This window comes from Synchiropus splendidus, chromosome 13 (genome assembly GCF_027744825.2).
Source record: "Synchiropus splendidus isolate RoL2022-P1 chromosome 13, RoL_Sspl_1.0, whole genome shotgun sequence".
Lineage (NCBI taxonomy): Eukaryota > Metazoa > Chordata > Actinopteri > Syngnathiformes > Callionymidae > Synchiropus > Synchiropus splendidus.
This window is the reverse complement of record NC_071346.1, coordinates 9,780,462-9,804,954: the sequence shown is the minus strand read 5'-3', so window position 1 is coordinate 9,804,954 and position 24,493 is coordinate 9,780,462. Positions and strand designations below refer to the sequence as shown.

Below are 24,493 nucleotides of genomic sequence, written 5' to 3'. Positions count from 1 at the left end.
GGAACTTTCACTTCAAAAGATGCTTTATTTTATTAATACAGTAACTTTAAAGTTTCAAAGCGCACCGTCCATGGCGTCGCTAAAGAAGCTGACTGAGCTCAGGCCTCTCTTTCTGTGGACAATTGCAGACTCGACTCGGACTGGGGAGGGTTGAAGGAGACTTCTGGCAGCAGACTCCTCAGCATGGGTGGACTTCTATGAAACAGCATTACTCATTTTAATCCAAATAAATCTGATAAATAATTTAAGCTTCGCATTTTAAGCCACTTTGTTTGTGAAACTGACTAATTGTTACTCAGACAGTTCATCTTAAGTAGGGGAGAGAGTTCATTCAGCAAGTGAGTAGTAAAACATGAAGGGAGGGTGGACCTCACCGTGTCCTCCTTGATCCTCTCCATGCTGTAGCCAGGCACGGATGATGGAGTGTGGAGGCCAAAAGCTGTGATTCCATTTTGGTCAAGCGCGATGCTGAGTCGGCCGTTGAGGGTGACGCTGGGGTTGAAGACCTGGGAGCAGTGGCTCCTCACACTTCCAGTCCTCCTCTTCCAGGGCGTGGCTGTGGAACTGGCCCGACTTCTGAACGCGTCTCCGTGGATACTGTTTTCATCATCGGCGAAGTCAGCCTCAGAGTTGTTCCGCACCCGGAAGGCGCTAAAGATGCTGTTCTGGCTTCCTCTCCTGGTGCTGAGCGGGTGAGAAGAGAGCGTGGCCAGCAGAGGGTGGGCAGGCATGGGTGACAGAGGAGGCTGCATGGAGACATTCAGTCATCACAGTCAATAAGGACATTTCAGGAAACGTAATTTCTGTTGACATATATCCACCATCGGCTCATCTAGAGGGTCAATATCTTCATCAGCTTCTTCAGCGGTCGCCTCTGACAGCGTCCTGTGAGATCGCCTCCTTCGACTGCTGCTCCGCCGAATGCTTCCCATCTTCTGACAAAAAGGTGATATCTCCGGGGACAACACAGAGTCCGCCTCCTGAGCTTGCCTTTTCGCCAACTTCACAGGAAAGAAAATAAAAAAAATCAGAATAACATCACAGGTAAGCTTTCTTTCTCTTCATCCTCACTCTCTGTTCTCTTCTCAGGTGCTCCATAGCTAGCTGGAATTCCCGCTCCTTCTGCCAAGCTTCTGCAATGGTTGCTTGGTTCTGCTCCTCGTAGGCCATAGCTACCACAGCCAGGATCAGGTTGACCAGGTAGAATGATCCCAGGAAGATGACCAGCACAAAGAAGATCATGTACGTCTTCCCTGCTGATCTCAGCGTCTAAACAGCAACACATTTGAAGTGGTTATATTGATAGTATATCATAATACAATGAGGTTTGAATCCAAGTATTGACTAGGTTATTATCGCATCAGTGAGATGCTCAATGGAGATGCTACTGTTGCATTATAAGGGCTTTGAGACAAACAAAAGCCAAAGCTCACCTGGTGGAACAGCTTCTCCCAGTAGTCCTGGGTCATGAGTCGGAACAGAGCGAGAAAAGCCCAGCCGAAAGTATCAAAACTGGTGTAGCCGTAGTTTGGATTTCTTCCTACTTTTAGACAGTCAAATCCGTCTGGGCATTTCCTGCAACAGTTAAAGGTCACCAGACAGCTGATAAAGGGGAAGACTTCAAGAGAGACGGTTGAATCAAAAGCAGCTTGGAGACATAACGGCGGTGGCGTGCGATACAAAAAATCCGCCATATCGAGACACATCGCTGTGACCCTTGACTCCAGAGGGGAGAAATGAGGGTGGGTGAGTAAGTGCATACGCTGCGATCATCATCGTGACATCAGCAGGAAAGGGTACTTGTAAAACTGTCTCCCGGCTGCGGCACTAAAACGCACAGGAGTAAAAGGGATTAGGCCGAGCCAGATGGGTTTCAAATTGCAGTTCAAAAATGTTCAGCTCGAATGCTCCATCACTGATCTTCATTGTCAGCATAGTGGCATTACAGCAAATATTTAAGTCCGTCAGCTGAGAACAAGCCATGTCAATCTGAGTGCAGAATAATTTCATAATGGCTGTGAAACAGCTGGGCGGGAGCGCGCTGCTGTGGGAACAGCTGCGGATCTCAGAGCAGGGGGGAGGCAGCGAGGGAGGCGGGTGTGTGAGGTCAGCATCTTCTTCCAGTCCGCCTGTTTGCTCCTTTACCGCTCAGCCCAACTTAAGAGTCTACACATCTGTTCTCTCCGTTAAACAACACACAATAGAATACTGAAGTTTGGGTAGTTTCCTGTTTTTTTTTTTGTTTTTTTTTTAAGAATCATGGCCCAGTGACTTGAAAAACATTGAAAAACTGTCATCAAATATTGAGGAAAAATAGGTGTGGTCTTTAAGGGCGGTTAGAAATAAAATCATTATATTTTTGATGTATTCTTGATGCATCATATACACAAACCTTTGGTGCTTTAAATAAACCTTGAAAGAAAAGCATCAGGAAATTCCCGCCTCCAGATATTTGTCATTCATGAATGTACAGCTTCAATATTTGAGCTGTCGTGAGACGGCTCCAGCAACAACAACACACCTCTAACGCAAGATGCCCAACAGGTTTCTAAGGAAACTACCCGGGGGATTAGTTAAGCCTCCCAAAGGAAACCTGCCTCACCCTCGGATCCGATTTGTGTCCACAACCACGGCATCCTGAGACAGTCCAGCTGCCGCTGCACGTCTGTGGGGCCATGTATTATCAGATTATTCACTATTTACTGTCTGTGCGTTAATATAAATCAAGCTGAACTGAAGCAATAATAAATACTATAAATGGCTGTTTCTCTGGGTCAGCGGGGAGCTGATTACTGCCATCACCTTTGTCATTACAGACAACTTCCGGTCTTTTTTTTTTTAATCCATCCACTGTTCATCGCCGCACAATTTTAAGAAGTCTGAGTGAATTATTCTGAAAGTTTTTCTTGTATTAGTCTCCTTGTTCCAAAGTTGTTTTCATTTCACGTTGCATTTTTTATGTATTTAAATATGTTTTCTTGATCTGAATCATATCCTTGTAAATGACAACCAATATTTTTATCACATTATTATTATATAAGTACTCAAATAAGATAACCTCCACCTTAAACTATCTTGTATGCCGTCTCAATTCAAAATGCTGTGTAGCTATGATTTAAAAGTTGTGAAAAATGACACGCATAAACATACATGCCTGCTGATTCTTAATATTTAATTTTCCATGAATATGCATTGGAAATTAATTTCAAATGACTAGCTGTGTACTTGTTTATACTGTGTCCATCTTAAAATGGATTTTAAACAAATACTAAATGTTGTAAAACAATGAATTGTACATATAGTGAGGGACTTCCCCGCTCCATCATGAATTCTTTGTACAGAACAAACAGCATGCTCGACCATAAAGAGATATGGTGGGGGAGGCGGGTGACATTGCAAAGACAAGGGGGAGAATCTGTCTATACGATCTGTATTAATCCTTAATGCACATAATCTGTACTGTACAATCCTTAAGAATCAGCTGGTGCGGAAGAGCGACTCTTTTATCACACTTGATAACCACCCGGGCTAAAAATATCATTTCAAAGTGTGTTTTTGTGTGGCGTTATGTGCCTGTTTGGATGTGTGTGTGTGCGTGTGTGTGTGTGTTTGTGTCATCATAACGCATCCAAAGGTTTAATTTGGAAATCTACTCAGGGATTACTTGTTGGAATTCACTCAAAAGATTAAGCATCCTCTATGTTTCACGTCCTCCATCCTGACCTGCTTAATAACTTCTCCACAGCCGGCCTCGCAAAGTTTCATGTAAAATGACACAGGCGGTTTCGACCATTTTGTCCTAGGAGGCATATGCTTCTGTGAATTTTTGTCTTGATATTAACCCTTCTGCTGTAGGATTAGATGATGCTTCAGACTGCCTTTTTAGTAACAAAAGATAGGGATGCAGTGCAACCACACGGTCACAGCCTTCAACAGGAGCGCCAAAAGAAAAGAAAAAAACATGAGAATAAATGTATATCACACCAGATAGACTGTTAAAGTCAGGTTTTTGAGCTTATTCTTAAGACACAAATATAAATTCATGTATACTTTTTACACTGAAGCACCAATTTTAGTCTAATTTTCAGATTTCTGTGTGGATATATTGATTTTCTGTCTGCATAGAGAGCCATAATATTGATAGAAAGATGTGGTATATTTCTTCTCGGTTATGGCCTCTGTGGACATTTTTAGACGTAAGCACACTTAAAGCAGTTTATCACTGACCCAAAAGTTGGCTGCGTTGCACTGAATAAGTCAGTTTGCATGCAAGCAAATTCATACTACACAGCACACAAGCACCACTGAGTCATGCGACTACATCAATACAAGAGAGCTGGTGTGATCTTCTGAATGGTTTCTCTCACGCTACATTGACCTCACTTGAAAGGCATCATTCAGCTGTTTTATATGACATAACACAGGCTGCAACACGTCTGTAAGCATCAGAAAAAGGGGCTTTCATCCATCAAGCTGCAGCCTTTCAGTTGGATTCAAACGTGATCGTCTATTTCACCAAACAATTGCTTACCCTGCGTCGCTTCCATATCCACATATTAAGGCATCCTTTGCTCCTTCGATTTTGTAGAAGTTATCTAGAATACAATAAATTATTTGTTTACACATTATATTTATTGTAGAAGAGCCAAAGGCTTTTGCTGACCTTCACTGCTGAGAAATTCTGCTGGAGAGCTCCAGCTCCTGTTGTTGCAGATGAACGTGGAGTTTGGGACATATGAGGAGTTCACGCAGTGTGCAATGCTGCGAACACATTTTTGCCGTAAGAGGCCCATGAAGAGCTGCAGGCCGATAAGGGCGAACACGCTGAGACAGAAGACAGTCAGGATCATCACGTCGGCCAGCTTCTTCACCGACTGAATCAGGGCACCGACGATAGTCTTCAGACCTGGATAGAAGAAGAGATGAAAGGTGGGTCATCTCTTTCGTCAACAGTAAGATGTTGAGTCAGCAAAGTCTGGTTTTACCTGGGATGACTGAGATGGTTTTTAGGGCACGCAGAACTCTGAACGTCCTGAGAGCGGAGACATTTCCAAGGTCTACAAATTCAGTGACATATCTGCAATACAAAACTTAAAGTGAGGAGGCAACACTTGCCTTTGGGTATTCTTTTTTTTCCAAGTCGTTTTTATTTTCATTTAACCTCTTGTTCATAATATCATGGTTGATATTCCCCTCAGTGAAAATGTGGCAAAGCATGTCATTGCGGAGCCATAGTTAAGTTTTCGACCTCATTTTTGGATGTGAAGACGCACCCAAGAAGACGAAGGCCAAGACACAAAGACTGAAAAATCTTCAAAAATAGAGATGATACAACATCCAGAAAGGACAGCTGTCACATTATTCCCATGCAGGTAGAACATAAACAAGGATACTATTCCTAAATATTTGACCATATGACGCTGCCTGTGGGAGATTAATGATTCAGCTGAACCTCAAAGCTGACAAGATTTAGTGGCCAAACGATAGACATCATGAACATGTAGGGGAGGTATTAACTGTGAATGGAAATGTGAGGATAAACTGCTTGATGAATAGTGATTTAGATATACTGTGTGCCTGTTCAAAAGAACGAAAGGCACTTGGACCTTGATTCCTGATATTATTGTTTGACGTTTATTTTATCTACATAATTCGTGTTAAATATATTATATATAAATATATGTAAGTGCCATCTGCTCACTCGGACGTCAGGTGGCGGTAATGATCTCTGCCACCACACATAGCAAGCAACGGCAGAACCAATTCCAAAAAAAAAATCTTAAAAATGGCTGTAACGCCTCATAACGCCATTACGATTGAGTTTTATTAAGTCAGGTCTTCCAGCTCCTGCTTTAACAAGAGCTGGTCAAGTGACAGGAAGTAATATCAACTTGTTAACTTGCCAACTTGTTAAAAACAAAAACAAAACAAACAAACAAACAAAAAAAAAAAAAAATATATATATATATATATATATATATAATGCATTTCAAGAATGCAAGAGTGTAATGACTCACGCCATGACGATGACGGTGAAGTCCAGCCAGTTCCATGGATCTCTTAAGAAGGTAAAGGAATCTATGCAGAATCCTCGTGCTAATATCTTTATTGCTGACTCAAAAGTGTAGATCCCGGTGAAAGTATACCTGTGTGTATCAGAAAAAGCAATGTCACACATGATCAATGGGTTCAGTGAATGTCAGAGACATCACATGTCAAATATTTGAATGTCTGTCAAATCTGTCCAGTAAATCATGAGTTGGCTGACAGTGCTTCGTGAAGAGAGCATGATCAATGTGGAGATATGAGCGAGATGTGTGGACAGCCATCACATCATGCATTGTTTTTAATTTAACTATCCACTTCCATGATCATATGTGGACAACCTTTGCATGCATGTTATACTCACATGTCTAATGAGTCATCAACCACTGCTGTTTTGATAACTAACCTCAGTGAGGTTCACAACAAAACATTTTGTTTTTCCTAGTCAACATGTCCTGGTTCAGGCAGGAACCTCCCGGTGCATGGACTTACTCTAGATACTTGGTCCACGTTGGCGGGTCGGACATGGCCATGAAGAAGCAATTGGTCAGAATTGTGAACATGATGAACAAGCTGAACAATGTGGGAACGTCGTTAAGGAAAGCAGTACTTGTCGTCAGCTGACTGTGTATTCAAACAAAACAGACAAAGCTCATAATCCTATGGAATATATCCATTAGTATAAACCAGTGATGTGCGTGCCAATGGTATTACCACAGAAAATGCAGATTAAAGATCAGTGATGTAAAGTCCATTATCATATCAGTAAAGTGATATTATTTCATCTTTTATTGAAAAATGTATACAGTAAAATAATATTTTTATAATGCAACAATGGTGTTGCTAAAATCATGCATGATAAGTGAAAAAACCGTCCTATTTAACATACAGTAAATGCTATGAAAAAAAGTTCGTAGGTATCACATAAGGTGAAAGTCTCCTTTCTTATATCAAATGAAAATAATCCAAAACAAGCGGCAAAGTCAGTCGCCTTAAATTTTGGATCACAAGAACTTGAAGCTGTCATCCATTGTGTTTTCATAAATGCAATCACCCACCTTATCACTGAACAATGAAAAGGATATGAATGGACTAAAACTTTAATGGCAATTGATCTTATGACATGAAATGGACTAATAATGTAAAGTGCAGACGTGGCGCTGAATCTGAAGATGGCCTTCCCTTTGTTTAGTACTATAAAAGTCTGCAAAATAAAGGGGAAAGAAAGAGAAATTATTGGTCAGAAGAACAGTAGTGTCAAGCCAAAATAATCTCATGAAAATGCTACAGTTGGGTGAGTAGGTAATGACCTCTTCCTCCAAGACACAACGCCACATTCGAGCGAGATTAGAGGGTGATGGCAAAGTGGGCAGAACCGTTCACAACAGCTGTGCTATTTATTTAAATATTTCCTCATCTTTGGATAATCCTTCCATCCAGTGGCGCGTATACAAAAACAAAAAGACCCTGAAAAGAACTTTTAATGTCCCGTTTTTATCTTTCCATAAGCGGACCATTAATGGGCATAAACCTGATCTAAATGCAAATTAAAACTTGCTAATCCCATTTCTGCCTTTGCAAGAGATCTGAAGGGAGGCGGCCGCTTTAATTTCCGGCAAGTTGTCCTAAAAAGGCGTATGGTGAGTTCGGTGAAATCCTCAGCTTATCTTGGAGAATAGTGCCCTATCATGTCCCCGCAGCACCGACGGCTCTGCACTGATAATTAAACACCAGATTTGAGTTCCATTGAAGCGGAATACAATGAGAGCTGCTTTGTTTTCCTCCTGTCTGTCATGTCTACCACTTTCACAATCATCGCATCATGTCCAGAAAAGCTACTGACCTCCCTATCATCCATCTCAAATATCTGTATTCGCCATCAGATCTCCGAATCTTTTAAATGTTGGATACTTCAACAATACTTAAAAGTACAGGCTAAAGTGTGACCTATGTAGAAAAACAAATGTACAAAACAAAAGTTTATTGATAGATGTTCCAGTGAGCTTCTGTACGCAGGCTTTTCTCTCAGATGGTGGTAGCATGTGCCCATCTGACGCAGACTCTTATTTTTGTCTTGAATGTGTCACATATCTGACCAATAAGTGGTTTGGTTTTAGAAAAAACACCACATTAGGCCATCTAACTAATGAATACCACCATTTCTGAACCTTATTTTCCTCTCTCTCTGCCAAGCTCGCTCAAAATGCAACATTAATGTAATGACTAATCTTGCGTATGTCACCGTCCAGCCATTTGTTGACAGAAAAATTGTCGACAGATTAATATATTTCGTCTGCTGGTCGGAAATCAGAAACCTGTTTTTTTTAGGTCTGTTAGGAATCACGATGGCAAATAGACAAATGTGTTTTGCATTTTGTATTTGGACTTGGTCCTCCCCATCTTTGGTCTTGACTCAGTTCCAGTCCTGGTCTTGGTATGCATGGGCTGACCAGACCCACAACTAAACCCTTCTCTGTAGAGATTTTCATGGAATACTTGGAGACAATGACTTGTTTTGGATCAGCTCAATTTTGGCCACACGTTTTTGCAACATTAGCTGACAGCTATATGGAGCAATATCAAAAGTGAAATTGAGAACACCTGTGTTTGGTGCCATGCTGAAGAACGCTACTCAAAATTACAACCAAGGATCAGTCTGAACTCTTGGCTTGGTGTTGAAACAGCCTTGCTTTTTAAATGCCTATGTGCGGCCACGCAGAATGGTATTATATATAAATACAGTCACAATTGGGAATTATTCCTCAACCAGTCAATGCCATTGTTTTAATACTGCACTCACATGATATAATTTAAATTGTGTGTTGCAACATTCAATAGATTCTGTCCAATCTGTCAATCAAAACTCTACAAAAGTCAAGCTTCTTTTCAGGTAATCGGGGCTCACCTTTTGCGTCTTGGCGTAAAAGGGGTCAATGTCCTCCAGCGGCACACCGATGAGCTCTGCTGGGATGTCACCGTAGATGCGGGGCAGCTGCTTCCCAGCCTCCAGGTCGGGCCGGGGTTTAGGAGGCTCGGCTTTCTTCTGGGCGTCATTGCAATCCTTGGCTTTCTCGGCCTGCTCCTCCGCAATCCGCTGCTCCAGGGCAGCCAAGGATTCGCGAGTGAACCGCCGCAAGCCATCAGGACCGGTTGGTAAAAGCAAGGCTGCCATCTTTTCATCCTGATACACCTGGACTGAAATTTACTTACAGCTGCACAAAGGAAGAGACACAACCATAACAAATAGTTTAGTTTGATGAACTTTCTGTTTTTTTTAAAGAGTATTGTAAATGTTTCAGTGCATTTTGTTACACATTCAAACTAAAGATGGAAAAAATCAACTTAAATTATTAGTCGTATTAATCCTCAAACATGTATGCAACATATATGATGAATCACATAGAAAGAAAATTCATATACCACTATGAGTGAACTCTAGCATCTCCAAATGACATTACATAATGTTATTCAACTTTGTTCAGGTTGCTAGATTTGCTAAGATAACTTTGCTACAAGTAGCTACCGGTCCACATATTGTCCTATTCTTTTTTCCAAAAAAATGTTGCTACAGCAATATAACAAATTCACTCCAGAAGTGGAAGAAGAAACTATGTAAGAAGTTAATTTCTACCTCCATGGAGCGTCCAGTTTAGGAGGCTAGTAACACCTTAACCTACAGTTATCAGAATCCTCTGATTCCTTTCTATTATTTTAAAAGTAAAACTAGACAGAAAAGAAAACAGTTTAGAAACATATACCAGTGGCCGCTAGCTTTCTGTCCAATGGTCTATCGAACTAGGTCAGGTCTGAGTCAAAAGGATTATGGCCAGTCTCTCAATCTGACCTGAAGTATTTTGACCAGCTAATGCCAAGCCACCGATTTGTCAACACTGTTTGAATAAGCATTTTTTAAAATGTCACAGCTGCAACTCACTCTTGATGTTGATGTCTACCACTAGCTGTTGTTGACATTTGCCTGCACTGATGTTCCCCCAAATACAGGTCAGGTTCGTGTTAGCGCAGCCTTGATTCCAGGCTGAATGATGTATCTATAATTAATGTTTAAAATGTATATGAAAACTAAGCTCAGTGTGGTTTTGCCTTAAAGCTTGACTCATGAATGGAATGAGTGCAGTGACGTGAGAGGGAATATATTGATCCATGGTTACTCATGCATGGGAACAAAATAATTACATTGTGAAAATGAATCAATAACTGGGGTGGATTATATAACTGGAACATATGGCGAGATTTTCGGTATATAAAGTACTCACACAAACAACTAAATATGACCAATACAAATCTAAATAAATCTGGTGTGATTTTAAAAGTTCATTGTAGTAGTGGTTTCCAACTATGTTGTCTTTGCTTCCTACTCTTCACTCCTGGATGTTATTGGTCATCGCTTTGGCATGAGAAAGACTGGCTTCCCTAGTCTGGAAAATGGGTGAAGTCATCATGACTTGTGGCTATTTGTGTCATTTATAGAAGGGGAAAAATACTCTGTGGCTTTTGGAACTTCCTTTGCGATCAATAGACCAACAAACTATTAACTTGAAAATTTCTCTGGCAAATATGGAGCCCACAGATGTGTTGTTTTGGAGGGGAGTTAAATTATAGACCTGTCAGTCTCTCAAGATGGACCACAGGATCCGTTTGTTTTCTTTTAAGCAGAGTATTTTGATACACAAGAAACCGCCACAAATGCCATTGTATTATTTCCACCCTAACTGAGAGAGGAGTTTGCTTCCTCCAGTCCTGAAATGCTTCGATCCCTTCACACATCCAGCCAGACGCTATTTATGAGCTTGATCTGATTATTTGGCACAGGTTGATCTCAGATCCGCTTGTCTCACACAGGGAATTCAATACTTTCCAATTTGACATCTGAAAAATTGGGTTAAATTCTGCTTGCAAATCCATGGCACAGATTCCAAACACGCTCACCGGTCATGACATTGTAAAATATTTCAGAGGTTTCTGACATTTCTGTGGGTGAAAATATATATTAAAATACGCCGTTGTCCTCTCACGCAGAAGTGACTCTTTAAACTCAAAGCTGGCTGATGACACGCCTACATATTCATCCGGCAATTTATAACGGAAAAAAAAAATGGGGCATCATCACAAATCACATGTTGGCAAATGTGGAAGGTTGTTTGCGAGCAGCGGAGGAAAGGCATCTTAGCTGAATGAAATTTAATTACCATAACAGCCAGATGTGATTTCATCATCACTCCAAATAATTATGATAATTACATTCTAAGAGGAGAGTGGATCTGTGGTTATGACAGTCACATGTTTTCTGTGCAGAGAAAAATCTGCTGAGAAATGCAAGATAATTGCTCTAAATTTTTTACCAAGCTCCTCACAAGTCAGGAGTTACAAAAGCATCAGATGCTCAAGAGAAGCACAAATTTGAGTCCTGATATGACAGCTTCTGTCTGCAGATGAATCAGGGTGGGCGTGCTGACCTCTGACCCCAGTCTGCTTCATTCCTCCTTGGGCCAATTTTGTTGTGGAAAGAGCAGTTTTCTAAGCCTAAATCAAACCCTCAAACATTGAATCTGAGCAACTTTACTTCAAGAGAACATCAGTGTAGTTCATTACTATATATACTTTTATTCTATATTCATTTGAAAAAAAGAATATCCCAATGCGCAGATGGTATCTTGTTCATTTTAGTGCATTTGCCTTACTTTTTCTATTATTAGGGGTTTGGGCTTCTCTGGATTTACGAGCTTCAATCCTTAAGAGGTTTATTTTGCTCTTAGGATACTGGGACAACATAAAATGCCTTTCACTCTGCATGGCACCGACTGTTCTATGTGTTTTTAACAGCCCTTTTAAATGAAATTATAATTTGTGAAATGAAAATGTGACTGAGCTTGACTTCTTCTAAAGTGTTTCAGGGTGTCTCTGAAGTGTTTCACTTTAGTCAGACGTGAACCCATCGTGACACTGATAGGGTTTGTATTATTAAACCTTTCACTGTAATTGCAACAAGCCGCAGCTTAACATGTAGGTTACATGTAGGCTATAGATTTATTCAGTGACATCATCATCCAAACCATTGACTGATTTAAGGGGGTGCGATGTTTTTTAGGTCACTAAACCTTCAGAAAATCAATGTAGATCTATGATTTATGATTGTTTTATTTTAATTAAATTATTTATTTATTCACTCAGAAGTTTAACCCGTTTTTAAATGTAATTTAAATTACACCATTTTTCAGACTGATGTGAATTTATATTTCTGTTCTGTAGATTAAAAAATAATAATAGTCTAGAGCCTCACTATTTCATTGGAATATTATGCTTATTTACGTATCTAATGCTTTTTTCATGAACGATTTTAAAATGGTCTTGTTGCTTTTAATAAACTATGTCTTTGTTTTAGGCGATGATTTCAGACCAATCTTAAGTCACTTAACTAAAATCTAAGGAGTGTATTAATGCGGATTAATAAAAGTTTTATACTTACATACGAATAAGATTCACGGCATGGTTTCTCTGTGTCAAATTCTTCAGGTTTCAGCTGAAAGAATTGCTGAAACGTGTGCACAAAATCCATTTTCCTTTGATTTATTCCAAGTTTCCGCCAACTAAAGCTCCAATATAAAGTAGGAAAAAAAAAAGCTTCTCCGTTCAAAAGGAACTTCTAGAAAAATGCCAGCTGTCTATTAACTTTGTTTTGGACATTTTTGAAGCCCAGTCCATATAAGTTTTCTTCTTTCTGTCCATTTGAGTGTCTCTTCCGGACTCATCCCTCGGTGCAGAGGTGTTTGGGGGGAGGAGAGGATGCTGCAGGGAGGAGGGAGGCGGGAGGAAGCTGCTGGACCACAGAGGATTACTGCTGCGATGGACGACCATGTCACTCTCAGATTGACAGAGAAATATGCCGAGAGAAGTGGCTGACTTCCAATTCTCCAAACACTCTGCAACTGTGACCTAGATTAAACAAACAACTGCTGTTGTGGCATAAACAGCTCATTCTACTGAGAATGGGAAGCACGGAATCTGTTTCAACAGCTCCACTGAAACGCTAAAAAAGTACTTTTACATACTTGTTATTGGCTACAGCTATAATGGTTAAGGTGGTTGTGAAGACTGTAGTTGTAGATTTGTGGCGCAATAAAGCAGTTTTGAACATATGTGCGAGATTGACCGGATCTGAGAGTTTTTGTATGGCGACATCTTGTGGCCATCAAAGCATTTTAGTGAAGCGCAAGTCAAATTGAATGTTAATTTAAGAATAAAACAGACATAGATATCATTTTCGCGTAAGAAATTCAGAAAGAAGCATTATTACCCGACCTCCTCCATTCAGTTTAGTCAAAAATATTAGCATTATATTGTCAAAAGTGATGAATTGAAAACAATGTATATGTGAACAGTTATGTATATCATGTTGTTTTTTGAAGTCTATCAACCTACCTTTATTTTATTTTATTTTAATAGCGTAGACGTTGGAAACATGGTGAACAAAATGGATGTTATGTAGGTAGATCAGTGAGTGGACAAGCGAGAAAGTGCATAAGGAGGTTAACAGCAAATCATCTGAATAGAAATAAGAGACTTGATGTTTAATAAAATGCTTGCAACACTTTTCCCCGTGTGTTGTTTTTTATTTTGAATAATCATGTGGCATCTGCGCTCGGGTCTCCCAAAGCCATAGTTGTCCATTCTTTCACAAAAAATATATAAAATATATATAATATTTATAAAATATAAAATAACTAATAGTTTTGTAACAGATGTAAAGGGCTCTTTAGCTCCCTAATGTAGCCATAGTTAAATCAACTAAATGTATTAGCTTTGGTTTTCAATTTACATTTCCTCTAAAAACCTTAAACAGCGTCCGTTTCTCAAATATATTGGCAAAAGCTCGTATTACGCCGCAGTTGCGAGGGACGCAAGTATTGTCCAATAGATGGCGGTAGTTTGAACAAAAGAGAAGTGCTTAAATCCAACCTTCGTAAAACGGTGAAGAAGAAGAAAGGGACTGTCAACATGCAAGATGGCCACGCATCACAGGCAAAATGCGGCTGGGCGGAGAAAAGTACAGGTAATTTATTATCATTACTTTGATGCTGTATTCATGACAACCACGAGATAAAAGTGGCCAATGTTATAGTTAATGGTGGTTTTATGTTGCAAAGTAATTACAAACCATTTCGAGCAGTTTTTCTGTTAACATCCGTGACTCAAGCCGGCTAACTTGACTAGCTTAGCTTAGGGTCGTATTTAGCATTGTGCTGCTAGCGTACACGTCAAGCTCCGTGTTTTAGGGTAACTGCCTGGTTATATATGGTTGTTTTAGTACGTGACGACTACCCTTTAACGCGTTTGCCTTGCGTAGTTCCCAGTGCTTCTGTGGGTTTTATGTTTAATCCCACTGGTAACTGTAGCTTAGCGTCCTGGAGCGGGCTCTGTCTAATAGCTGGTCTCCCAGGCGTTCCAAGTTTTAGTGACGTTTTGCTCAGTACTGACTTGAATATCCACAAGTGTCGACGCCACTGTTGTTCTTCTTAGTTAATTCATGATCGCTGCCTCTCTGGTATTTCGATTCTTTCACCCACTCCGTGTCAAATCGTGTCACATATATACGCATCAGCTGTAGAGCCAACATGTCAGTGTTCGGGCCGCTTTGGGATGTAAAATCAGTACTCAATGGTAGAGTGCTACATTGCCGAGGTGACGATCCTGGACATCATCTGCTTCTGTTCACTGACCCCAACCAAGCGTTTACCTCCTGTGTACCACGCCAAGTCAGTAAGCTATTGACACGTTGCACCTTACCTACATCTCTTGTGGAAAATGGATGTTTTCAAGCAGTTTGGATTTCTTCTTGTCACTTCCTGTAGATGAGTCAGGAGATGCCAAGCACAGTTGAATTAGAAAGCTAGATGGATAACCTTTGTTCTTCCCGTGCTCATCACTGCTCCCACATCACCACACAGAAAACGCATTATTGCTTAGACCACCTTCACCCTGTCTGCAGTCAGCAGTTTGGTGCCAAACTCTGGCTTTTCACTATTAATTTTACAGTAATACTTCTACACAGTTTGTTTTTTGAGTGGATGCTGGTAGGGCCTCTCTTTGCATTTGAGTGGGTTACTGATTCCTTTGATTTGTTGAAAGAGTTACTGATTCCTTTGATGTGTTGGAATTGTGTGTAGTCATGGTTTTCTTTGCTGGTCTCCAATTCTGTTTGGTGTGTGCTGGTGAATTTGCATGCTGCTGGCTAACTCAATGTGGGTGTGTTGCATCTGCTACAGGTGTCCTATGTCATTAGAGATGAGGTGGAGAAGTACAACAGGAATGGGGTGAATGCACTCCAGCTTGACCCTGCTCTCAACCGACTCTTCACCGCGGGGCGTGACTCTATCATCAGGATATGGAGTGTCTACCAACATAAAGTACCTATTATGATAATACTGATAATATACACTTCCACATTGTCTGTTTTTTTTTAATACCTCCCCATTCTCTTTCTGCAGCAGGATCCCTACATTGCCTCTATGGAGCACCACACAGACTGGGTTAATGACATAGTTCTCTGCTGCAATGGAAAAACATGTGCGTAGCAGCATCTGTCAATGTCGTTCAACTCTTAAATAGAAAAAGCTACTAATCCTCAGTTCTCCTTTGTTTCTAGTGATATCTGCTTCTTCCGACACAACAGTCAAAGTATGGAACGCTCACAAAGGCTTTTGTATGTCGACGTTACGAACACATAAAGACTATGTAAAAGCTCTGGCGTATGCGAAGGACAAAGAGCTGGTGGCATCTGCTGGTCTGGACCGGCAGATATTCCTTTGGGACGTAAATACATTAACAGCACTCACTGCTTCCAACAACACAGTCACTAGTGAGTCTCTTTCCTTTTACCTCTGTCTTCTTTAAACATATATGCCTGAAGTCATTGTGTTCTTGTCTGCGACAGCGTCTTCGCTAAGTGGGAACAAGGATTCTATCTACAGTCTGGCTATGAATCAGATGGGCACAGTTATTGTATCTGGTTCCACAGAAAAGGTTTGTGCTTCATGCTTAGATATATACCGTATTTTTCGGACTATAACACGCACTTAAAATCCTTTTTATTTTCTCAAAAAATGAGAGCATTCATGATAATATATATGGAATTTTAGGAGCCAACACTCTTCATGCTGCTAAGATATTGAGCCTTGTCGCATCAAACCAATGAAATCGCAGGCGTTTTATTCTATATTAGTGGGTGTGGCTTATATTGCGGTGCGCTCTATAGTGTGGAAATTACTGCTAATTGTGTGTTTGAAATTACACTATGGTGTGTTTATCAGACTGTAAAACATCATGTTCTTCAGCTCTAAAACGTAACACTCTGACCTTCTAGGTTTTAAGAGTGTGGGATCCACGGACATGTGCGAAGCTGATGAAGCTCAAAGGTCATACAGACAACGTGAAGTCGCTGCTTTTGAACCGGGACGGCACTCAGGTGCGTGAATGCTTTTCTATTAGGGAGCAGATGAACAGCTCTTAGTTAAATTTGGAATCCTCCTCTTTCGTGCAGTGCCTGTCAGGAAGTTCAGATGGGACCATCCGTCTGTGGTCGCTCGGCCAACAAAGGTGCATCGCCACATACCGGGTGCACGACGAGGGAGTGTGGGCTCTGCAGGTCAACGAAGCCTTCACACATGTCTACTCTGGAGGCCGGGACAAAAAGATCTACTGCACAGACCTGCGGAACCCTGACATCCGTGTTCTCATCTGTGAGGAGAAAGCCCCAGTTTTGAAAGTGCGTGTCAGTAGCGTAGAGGCATTAAATCTTACAGTTGATGCAACAGTGTGTTGTTGCGCTTTTAGAGAATATTGTTTTGATTTCATATTTTTCTATCCCCTTAGATGGAGCTGGACAGATCTGCTGACCCTCCTCCTGCTATCTGGGTCTCCACCACCAAGTCATCTGTTAATAAATGGGTAGGCATGCGTGAAGTATCTGACATCAGCTGTTGAATGCTGTTTGTTCTTGTTGTGCTCGCAGGTGTTGTTATCCTGTTGATACCTTGGGGTGGATATTTAAACCGGTTTGGTCTGCCGATAATCATGTTCCAGTTTGAATGCAAATTCTGTGTAGAAGAGACTGATGACTTTGACTCGCTCTCCAGTCTCTGAAAGGAATGCACAACTTCAGATCGTCAGGGGAGTACGACAACGACTGCAGTACCCCTTTAACGCCACTGTGCACTCAGCCAGAGCAAGTCATCAAGGGTGAGCATCTTCATCTAAAGCTTAAGGCTTTTCTTAATCACCCTGGGTTTTTTGTTTTTTTTTTCATAAGTGGATTTGTGTGCATGCAGGCGGTGCCAGTATTATCCAGTGCCACATTCTGAACGACAAGAGACACATACTCACCAAAGACACGAACAACAATGTAGCTTTTTGGGATGTTCTGAAGGTAGATATATTTAAAACCACCTCAGCTCTTTCTTTACGTCGGCTTTATCCATTATCTTGGCTCTGTTTTGACTTCAGGCTTGCAAAGGGGAAGACTTGGGCAAAGTGGAGTTTGATGAGGAGATTAAAAAGCGCTTCAAGATGGTCTACGTGCCAAATTGGTTTTCGGTTGATCTCAAAACTGGGGTAAGACGGATCATTAGGACAGTGGTGTTTTATGAGCATGTATTTAAAATCTGCCATCGTCTTGAGTAGATGCTGACCATCACGCTGGACGAGAGTGACTGCTTCGCTGCTTGGGTCTCTGCAAAAGACGCAGGTTTTTCCAGCCCCGATGGATCCGACCCAAAACGTAAGAACCTCGGACCTGCGTCTGAAAATGTCCAGTTAAAAAAAAACAAACAAACAAAACATTTTTTTATGGCTGCAGTGAATCTTGGTGGACTGTTACTTCAGGCTCTGCTGGAGTTCTGGCCCAGAACCCGGATCAACCCCATGGATGAGGAAGAGAACGAGGTGAATCACGGTAAGAAGCGGGCACATTGTGAATGTAAGGTTTCCCTCTTTGCCATTATGGTGCTTGACGTTCCCCCAAACACTCTGACGTCGACAGTGAACGGCGAGCACGAGAACAGGGTCCAGAAAGGAAATGGATATTTCCAGGTACCCCCCCACACGCCGGTCATCTTCGGAGAGGCAGGAGGCAGAACTCTGTTTAGGTAACAAATCTGTTGTTTTGGAGAAGCTGTCGAATCATGCAACTTTATGGGTCGATTTGTTTATTATAGAGAAACATCCTTCTGTCTTTCACTTGTTTGCTCTCGCAGGTTGTTATGTCGAGATTCCGGAGGGGAGACTGAGTCAATGCTGCTGAACGAAACAGTTCCCCAGTGGGTTATTGATATAACTGTAGATGTAAGTGTTTGTTTTATTTTAACATATTTTTTGTTCTAGCCTTGAGTGTGTTTATTCTTAATCTTAGAGTGCACACCAAATAAAGGATTAATCCTTTAACTTATGTATTATGTTTTGTCGATATATATTTTTTTTATTCACTTTTTCCATTGCATTTTATTTATTATATCGAAAGTGTATTGTATTTTTTGTTTGTTTTATTTCTTTCTGAATGCTAGAAATTTGTCTGTCCTCTTTGCTGGTCTGAAAATTTCTCCATTTGGTTGAGTTGGCAGTGAAAGTGTTCAATTCAAAAACAAAAGGTCATGAATTGGAGAAAAATAATGAACGTGCTGTTGAATTTATTCCTTTTCTTCCAGAAAAACATGCCCAAGTTCAACAAAATTCCATTCTACCTCCAGCCGCATTCTTCCTCTGGTGCAAAAACGCTAAAGAAGTGAGTTCCTTTGTCCCAAATGTTCTCCTGGAGCCTGACTTTGACTTTGGGTCATGTCTTAGGGACCGTCTGTCAGCCAGCGACATGCTCCAGGTGAGGAAAGTGATGGAACACGTCTACGAGAAGATTATCAACCTGGACAACGAGTCGCAGACCACCAGCTCCTCTGCCAACGACAAACCCGGGGAGCAAGAGAAGGAGGAGGACATGGCCATGCTAGCAGAAGAGAAGATTGAGCTCATGTGTCAAGATCAGGTGAGTGCTTCTTTTTAGGGCTGGGAAATATAAGTAACTGTACAAAGTTCAGCCTTGTGTCTCACCAGTTTTCCACTACAGTACCTGAACATTTCTTGTTCACCCACTCTTTGCCAGGTTCTGGACCCCAACATGGACCTGCGAACAGTCAAACATTTTATCTGGAAGAGTGGCGGGGACTTGACGCTTCACTATCGGCAAAAGTCCACGTGAAACTTTAGATTTTAGCAAGAAACTGTCATTTGCCAATCACCATCCACCTTTGACACGTAGTAACCCCATCGTGAGGTGAAAGAGCGGCAGCATCATTGAGAACCCCCGAAACATTTGTGATGATGTGGCTCTTGGAAGTGTCACAGGGACACAGGACACCACAGCCAAGAGACTTCCTGAAGGATTTTTTTTTCCAGTTCAGAAAGTGGACTGAAGTTCCCCACAGCACTGAACTTTTTTTTTTCTTTTTTTACGTTGGTTCTGTTGATTTTAGAGACAAAGTTACAGTCAGAGTGTGTATGCACATTGACGTGGGCTGCTCTAGTACATTCCTGAAACTGTCTTTGTTCCATAAGCACTCATCAGTCTCTACAGGTTTAGGAGTCCACCTGCTCTCTGGGAAGCACCATGGCTCATTCTAGAACTGAATCATACAAGCTCGACAGAATCACTCGTCTTCGTCCTTGTCTTTTTGTAAATATATGCACTTTGTTTTTATTTCAAAGACAGATTTTTCATTTTCGCTTCAGTTTTACTTCTGTTGTACAGTTGACACGTTTTTTTCCAGAACCTGCTCATTCATGATTCTGAAGGTCATTTAACATGGATGTTGTATTCTGTAATAAACCCCCCCAAATTGCCATTTATTTATCGGAACTGTTGTTCAGAAAATTCTATATGAAATGATATTGTACAACAGTTTGGGTCATAAGCGATGACTCAAATCTGTGGAAAAAAGTTTCTAGCGTAGATTTCATTTAGACTCTTTAATATTACTTGAAGACGGGCGTCAACCGAGAACATTTAAATATTAACGGTGAAATATGTTTTGGTGTGTCATGAAGCAAAACAAGTATTTTCAATGTTAAATTTTATTGAATTATTTTGCCATTAGGTGAGTGAGCTCCAATTGGCCAAATCAGGATGGGTACCATGATACTGCAATACCCTTGTTGTAATAACCTGTGAAATATGTATATTTTAGGCTTTGAAAAGAATACATTGGAATGGTTTAACAATAAAGAAAATTGTGGGGATTATATATCTGTTTGTTCTGTGTGTGTGTGTGAGAGAGAGAAAGAGACAAAACTGGACCTTTAAAGTGATGATTGTTTATCCAGCACATTCTTCCACGTTAAAAACCATCAATTGGTAAAATGGCTGCAAAAATACATCTGTGTTTTACACTTTCACCAGACAAAAGTACAATTTATCTACACGCTTGTAAAAACCCAGATATGGTAACGTCGTCTCTAAAACACTTGCATAGATCAGTAGGAAGATTGAGAAGAGGCTTCTCTAATATGTTCTTGAAGAGCGCAATGAAATATGAATTAAGCGACGTTCGTCTGAATTCGGTAGTTCTGAAAGTAGCTGAGTGGGGACGCAAATGTCAGTTTAAACAGGCTTCAGTAGTGCAGACGGTCCCCCATATTAATAGATTCGAAGAAGAGAGACGGGATTAGTTACTTGCTTGTATTTTCAAGGTCCCTCTGACCAATTGTAGTGACGTGACTCTCTGGAACTTCATACTTTCAAGTATTTGATATTCTTGTGATTTCATCTCAACTTATTAAAACAAAAAAACTTGAACGATAAAAATAGCGACCTCAATTTGCCCTTCAGATACATGAAAAAATGCTCACACACAGTAGCACCGCGAGCGATAGAGCCAGCACCCGTCTGCTGTTTCCAGTGTTTAGCCGGAAAAAAGCAGGTGTGCTAGAAGTGACATGACCCGTACTATCTAATTACAAATAAAATATGTAATGCCTTATAGTTAAAATACTTCTCAAACATAAAAACTATTTTTAAAAAGTCTAGTTCTTCCTACTGGTTTGTTATTTCCTTTGGTGCTTTTGCGCAGCTTCTGACTCTCACTCATCCTGCTCCTCAATCTCCGGGTCATCCTGAAGGTCACCATGATCAGCTTCAGACTGGGAAACGCTTTCCTCTTGAAAGTGTAAAACATCAGCTAAGGCTGCATCAACCACCGCCTGAGTTGGAGAGTCCTCCTCCGCTGACTGGACCAGTGCTGGTGAGGAATCTTCAGCAGCAGGATCAAGAGTTTCGACAGGAAGAGACGGGGCGTCTGTGCTGGGACTCCGACTGGACTCGCAGGCAGCCTGCTCTGTTGATGTTAAGAGGTCAGAAGTCTGAGCGGAGATAAGGTCTTCAGCTGCTACTGAGCTCAACTCCTGTGGGTCACTTGCGTCGCTGACTGTTGAGAGCATCCCACTGCTCGCCAGCTCCTCTGCACAACACACACAGGCGACACGGAAATTCAAATGACAAGTTCAAACGCATTTAAATATCTTTTTGATCTACCGTCTCCTTCAGAGTCAAATATTTGTCTAGAACTTACCAACACCTGAAATATCACCGTCCTTCTCTTCATGCATTGCCAGTGCTGTGTCAGTCATGTCAATGGACGACATGGACAGGTCCAGTCTGTCCATTAGATCTGTGGGGTCAGGGTTCATCGCAGCCACTTCAGAATCTGAGAAGCCTGTTTCAAACAATTTGAATGTTTATGTTGAGGAAAACACCAAATGTATATTAGAACATGCCAAGTTGTTGTGTACAACAAGCCTCACCTGGGTCCAGGACTCTCTGAACAGGTGGTGGAAGAGGAGGAGCATCCTGCAGCACAGACTCCTCAGAATTCAGCATCTCTTCCAGGGGACTTGTTGGTGCCATGAGGGGTGTCTAAATATCAGCAGCGGTTAGAACAGCAGACGGGTGTGTGCCACTATCTCTGATATCATTCAGTACCTCTGTGTATCCATGTAAGGGCAGCTGTGGAACTGGAGTTTCCTCCTCAGGAGGGACAGAGGGGTGTTCAGTGGGTACGTCAGGATGAGCAGGGATGCGGTGCAGGTAACCATAACCGATCCCACAGCCCAAACTGGAATTGAATTGGATGAACAAGTTATGTTTCTGAATTCAAGAGCTCATGTGCATCAGTACCAACCTGCCCTCTCCTCCCCAGGCTCCATTCGGTGTGACAAGAACTTCTCTGCAGGCGTCTGTGAGTGTGCTGTAAACCAACAGCTTGAGTTGCTTCCCTTCATGAGCCTCGATGAGCGAAAAGAAGTCTTCCGACTGAAAAAAAAAAAGATAAAATAAGATTACTTAAGCAAAAAATATTTTTAAAGGTGTTGTAAAAAGTTTCTGACAAGAATAGTCAATAAGAGCATAATGTTTGATGTGTCTTATTGACTTAGTCTTATTGACTAAGCATCAGTCAAGCTAAGAAGGATGAATGAATAAATGGTTTTCTACATTATATTCAACATTTCTTACATCTTGCAGCACCTGATCAGCCCCGACAATGAAGTCAGTATGAGGATGAAGTCCGGCTAGTGCAGCGGGGGAACTTGCCTCCACGTCCTGAAGATGAGGACAAATAAAAACGATCACTACAGTCATGGTTTTTTCCCCACTATGTAGACGGTGTGAACATCAAAACCAGCTCACCAGAACATGCCAGACATTCTCATTGGCGCCTTGATAGCTGCAGAAGCGAACACTGGCTCCCAGCAGACCTTGGCCTCCCCACATATTACTGGGCACCACCTCCAGCTCCCTGACTCTCATGGTTTTAGTGCTCAACACTTCTATCCTCACCATTTTTTCCATGTTGGCCTTAAGAATCTCCTTCAGCTGGTCATTTTCTTCATTCTGTCACAGTCACATTCAAAATTAACAATCTCAAAAACAAATCTTCAGTGAATAGTTACTTCTATGAACTAATAAAACTACTTGTAATTATCTTTTTATCCTTCTTTCTTTCTCTTTCTCTTTTTCTTAGCCAAAAATCAGCATTCACTGTCATTCTGTCATGTTTGCGATAAAAAAAAAATACATAAACAAAATAGAATATTACTCCATGATAAACTGATACACTTAAAAGCATTGGATAAACATAAGACAAGATACAAAAATACATCACAGCACTCACAAGTCTTCTGTTGTCCAGTGAAAGAATGAAGTCGAAAAATGGTTCCAGCCCACATTTTTCTGCAGGTGAATTAGGTTGAATCTGCAGACACAATTTTATTTTAACTGAATGTTCACATAGAATATTTAGCAATAACAAAGTGCAACACATAATTTAGCCTGTTTCTAGAAAATTTTAACCACAAACCCAATGATAAGTAGCAATTATGGCTCTGCTGATTTGATTTTTAACTTTTGCACAATTGTTATATCTCTGTACACGTCACTGTGAAAGCAGATTTAATACAGATAGAGAGGTGATATGGACAGTAGGTGAACAGTCTGGTCAGGTTTAGCCGGTGCAGCTGCCTCTGTTAGCATTTTATCACCATACCTAAGCTGTCGACACCACAACACACACCAGAAACAACAACAAAAACGCGCGCCCCTTACACCATGTACGTGATATCCATATGTTCCACCTTCGGAAACTTCCGCACTCTGCGATAAACCCATTTCTTAAATCAAGTTACGATCATTTAACTGTAAAAATATATATATGTGTGTGTGTGTTAGCAGCAGAGAAGAATCATCGGTGCCGACGCTCTGCCGCCATCTTGATCGCAGTCCAACATAGTCGATAACTGCTGTCATCGAACACGCGCGCGCATATTTCAAATACTGTCATTTTACACGACGTATTCGAAATATAGTTTTATTTTTCACTAAAACGCTATAAATGTACGTGGCCTCAAAACTCCGAATTGAACAACGACGAGGTGTGAATGATTAAATAACCCAGTCTTTCATATTTTAGGATTTTATTAGCTATGCACATGAAAGGATACACAGACACACAATGTTGAACAATGTGATATAATAATGGTGATGACAGTACCAAGTGTAATGCAGAGTCTAGTTGCATTACATTTATAGAATAGAAAAAAATTGCAATGTCTATCAATGGCTGGAAGGATCCGCCTGGGAAGAATGTGATGTTTCTCTGCCTTTTCATCCGAACACCCTTAATATATCCTTAAAACTAACTCACAATATACAATGGTGGTGACTTTTGGTTCGATGGAAAAACATGCTTATAAAAATGTTAACATTTCCCAGATATCTTTAAGATATTTTTTTATGACTGTAAATGTAAACATTGCAAATGTGACAGAAAATTCCAAATCAACCTAACAGTTCCAGTCTTTTCTGACAGTCTACATTTTTAACATTTGATGACAAAAAAAC

The 24,493-nt window shown here is 40.9% G+C and overlaps 3 protein-coding genes across 5 annotated transcripts in view; 1 reads left to right on the top strand and 2 right to left on the bottom strand.

Moving 5' to 3' along the window:
• LOC128770068 (sodium channel protein type 4 subunit alpha B-like) overlaps positions 1-14,793 on the bottom strand; it is a 28,456-nt gene extending 13,663 nt beyond the window's left edge. Inside the window, exons 1-13 of the mRNA XM_053884301.1 lie at positions 12,530-14,793; positions 8,951-9,257; positions 7,132-7,249; positions 6,538-6,628; positions 6,018-6,146; positions 4,986-5,077; positions 4,664-4,906; positions 4,532-4,595; positions 1,434-1,575; positions 1,072-1,269; positions 822-1,001; positions 375-746; positions 66-195 (exon numbers count right to left, since the gene is read on the bottom strand). Coding sequence (XP_053740276.1) covers positions 66-195; positions 375-746; positions 822-1,001; positions 1,072-1,269; positions 1,434-1,575; positions 4,532-4,595; positions 4,664-4,906; positions 4,986-5,077; positions 6,018-6,146; positions 6,538-6,628; positions 7,132-7,249; positions 8,951-9,217 — 2,026 coding nt within the window. The 5' untranslated portion in view covers positions 9,218-9,257; positions 12,530-14,793. The remainder of the gene's footprint in view (positions 1-65; positions 196-374; positions 747-821; positions 1,002-1,071; positions 1,270-1,433; positions 1,576-4,531; positions 4,596-4,663; positions 4,907-4,985; positions 5,078-6,017; positions 6,147-6,537; positions 6,629-7,131; positions 7,250-8,950; positions 9,258-12,529) is intronic.
• wdr48b (WD repeat domain 48b) lies at positions 13,996-20,345 on the top strand. Of its 3 annotated transcripts, none has more exons than XM_053884298.1 (18): positions 13,996-14,113; positions 15,327-15,467; positions 15,549-15,627; positions 15,707-15,919; positions 15,995-16,083; positions 16,424-16,525; positions 16,601-16,825; positions 16,933-17,007; positions 17,196-17,298; positions 17,388-17,485; positions 17,563-17,670; positions 17,740-17,836; positions 17,915-18,010; positions 18,098-18,203; positions 18,312-18,399; positions 18,759-18,835; positions 18,898-19,090; positions 19,208-20,345. In XM_053884298.1, the coding sequence occupies exons 1-18, from the start codon at positions 14,066-14,068 to the stop codon at positions 19,301-19,303; spliced, it is 2,034 nt and encodes a 677-aa protein (XP_053740273.1). In that variant the 5' UTR covers positions 13,996-14,065; the 3' UTR covers positions 19,304-20,345. The 3 variants fall into 3 exon arrangements, with proteins under 3 accessions (XP_053740273.1, XP_053740271.1, XP_053740274.1); XM_053884296.1 differs by lacking the exon at positions 13,996-14,113 and adding an exon at positions 14,165-14,816; XM_053884299.1 differs by lacking the exon at positions 13,996-14,113 and adding an exon at positions 14,929-15,157.
• A 54-nt stretch (positions 20,346-20,399) lies between these two features.
• Positions 20,400-23,997, bottom strand: LOC128770067 (Golgi reassembly-stacking protein 1-like). The gene is made up of 9 exons (XM_053884300.1): positions 23,699-23,997; positions 23,268-23,348; positions 22,784-22,987; positions 22,610-22,696; positions 22,278-22,408; positions 22,079-22,211; positions 21,901-22,012; positions 21,669-21,812; positions 20,400-21,557 (listed from the first exon to the last, which is right to left on the bottom strand). Exons 1-9 carry the CDS (start codon positions 23,759-23,761, stop codon positions 21,181-21,183), a joined length of 1,332 nt encoding a protein of 443 aa, XP_053740275.1. The 5' UTR covers positions 23,762-23,997; the 3' UTR covers positions 20,400-21,180.
• Between the last annotated feature and the right edge of the window lie 496 nt (positions 23,998-24,493).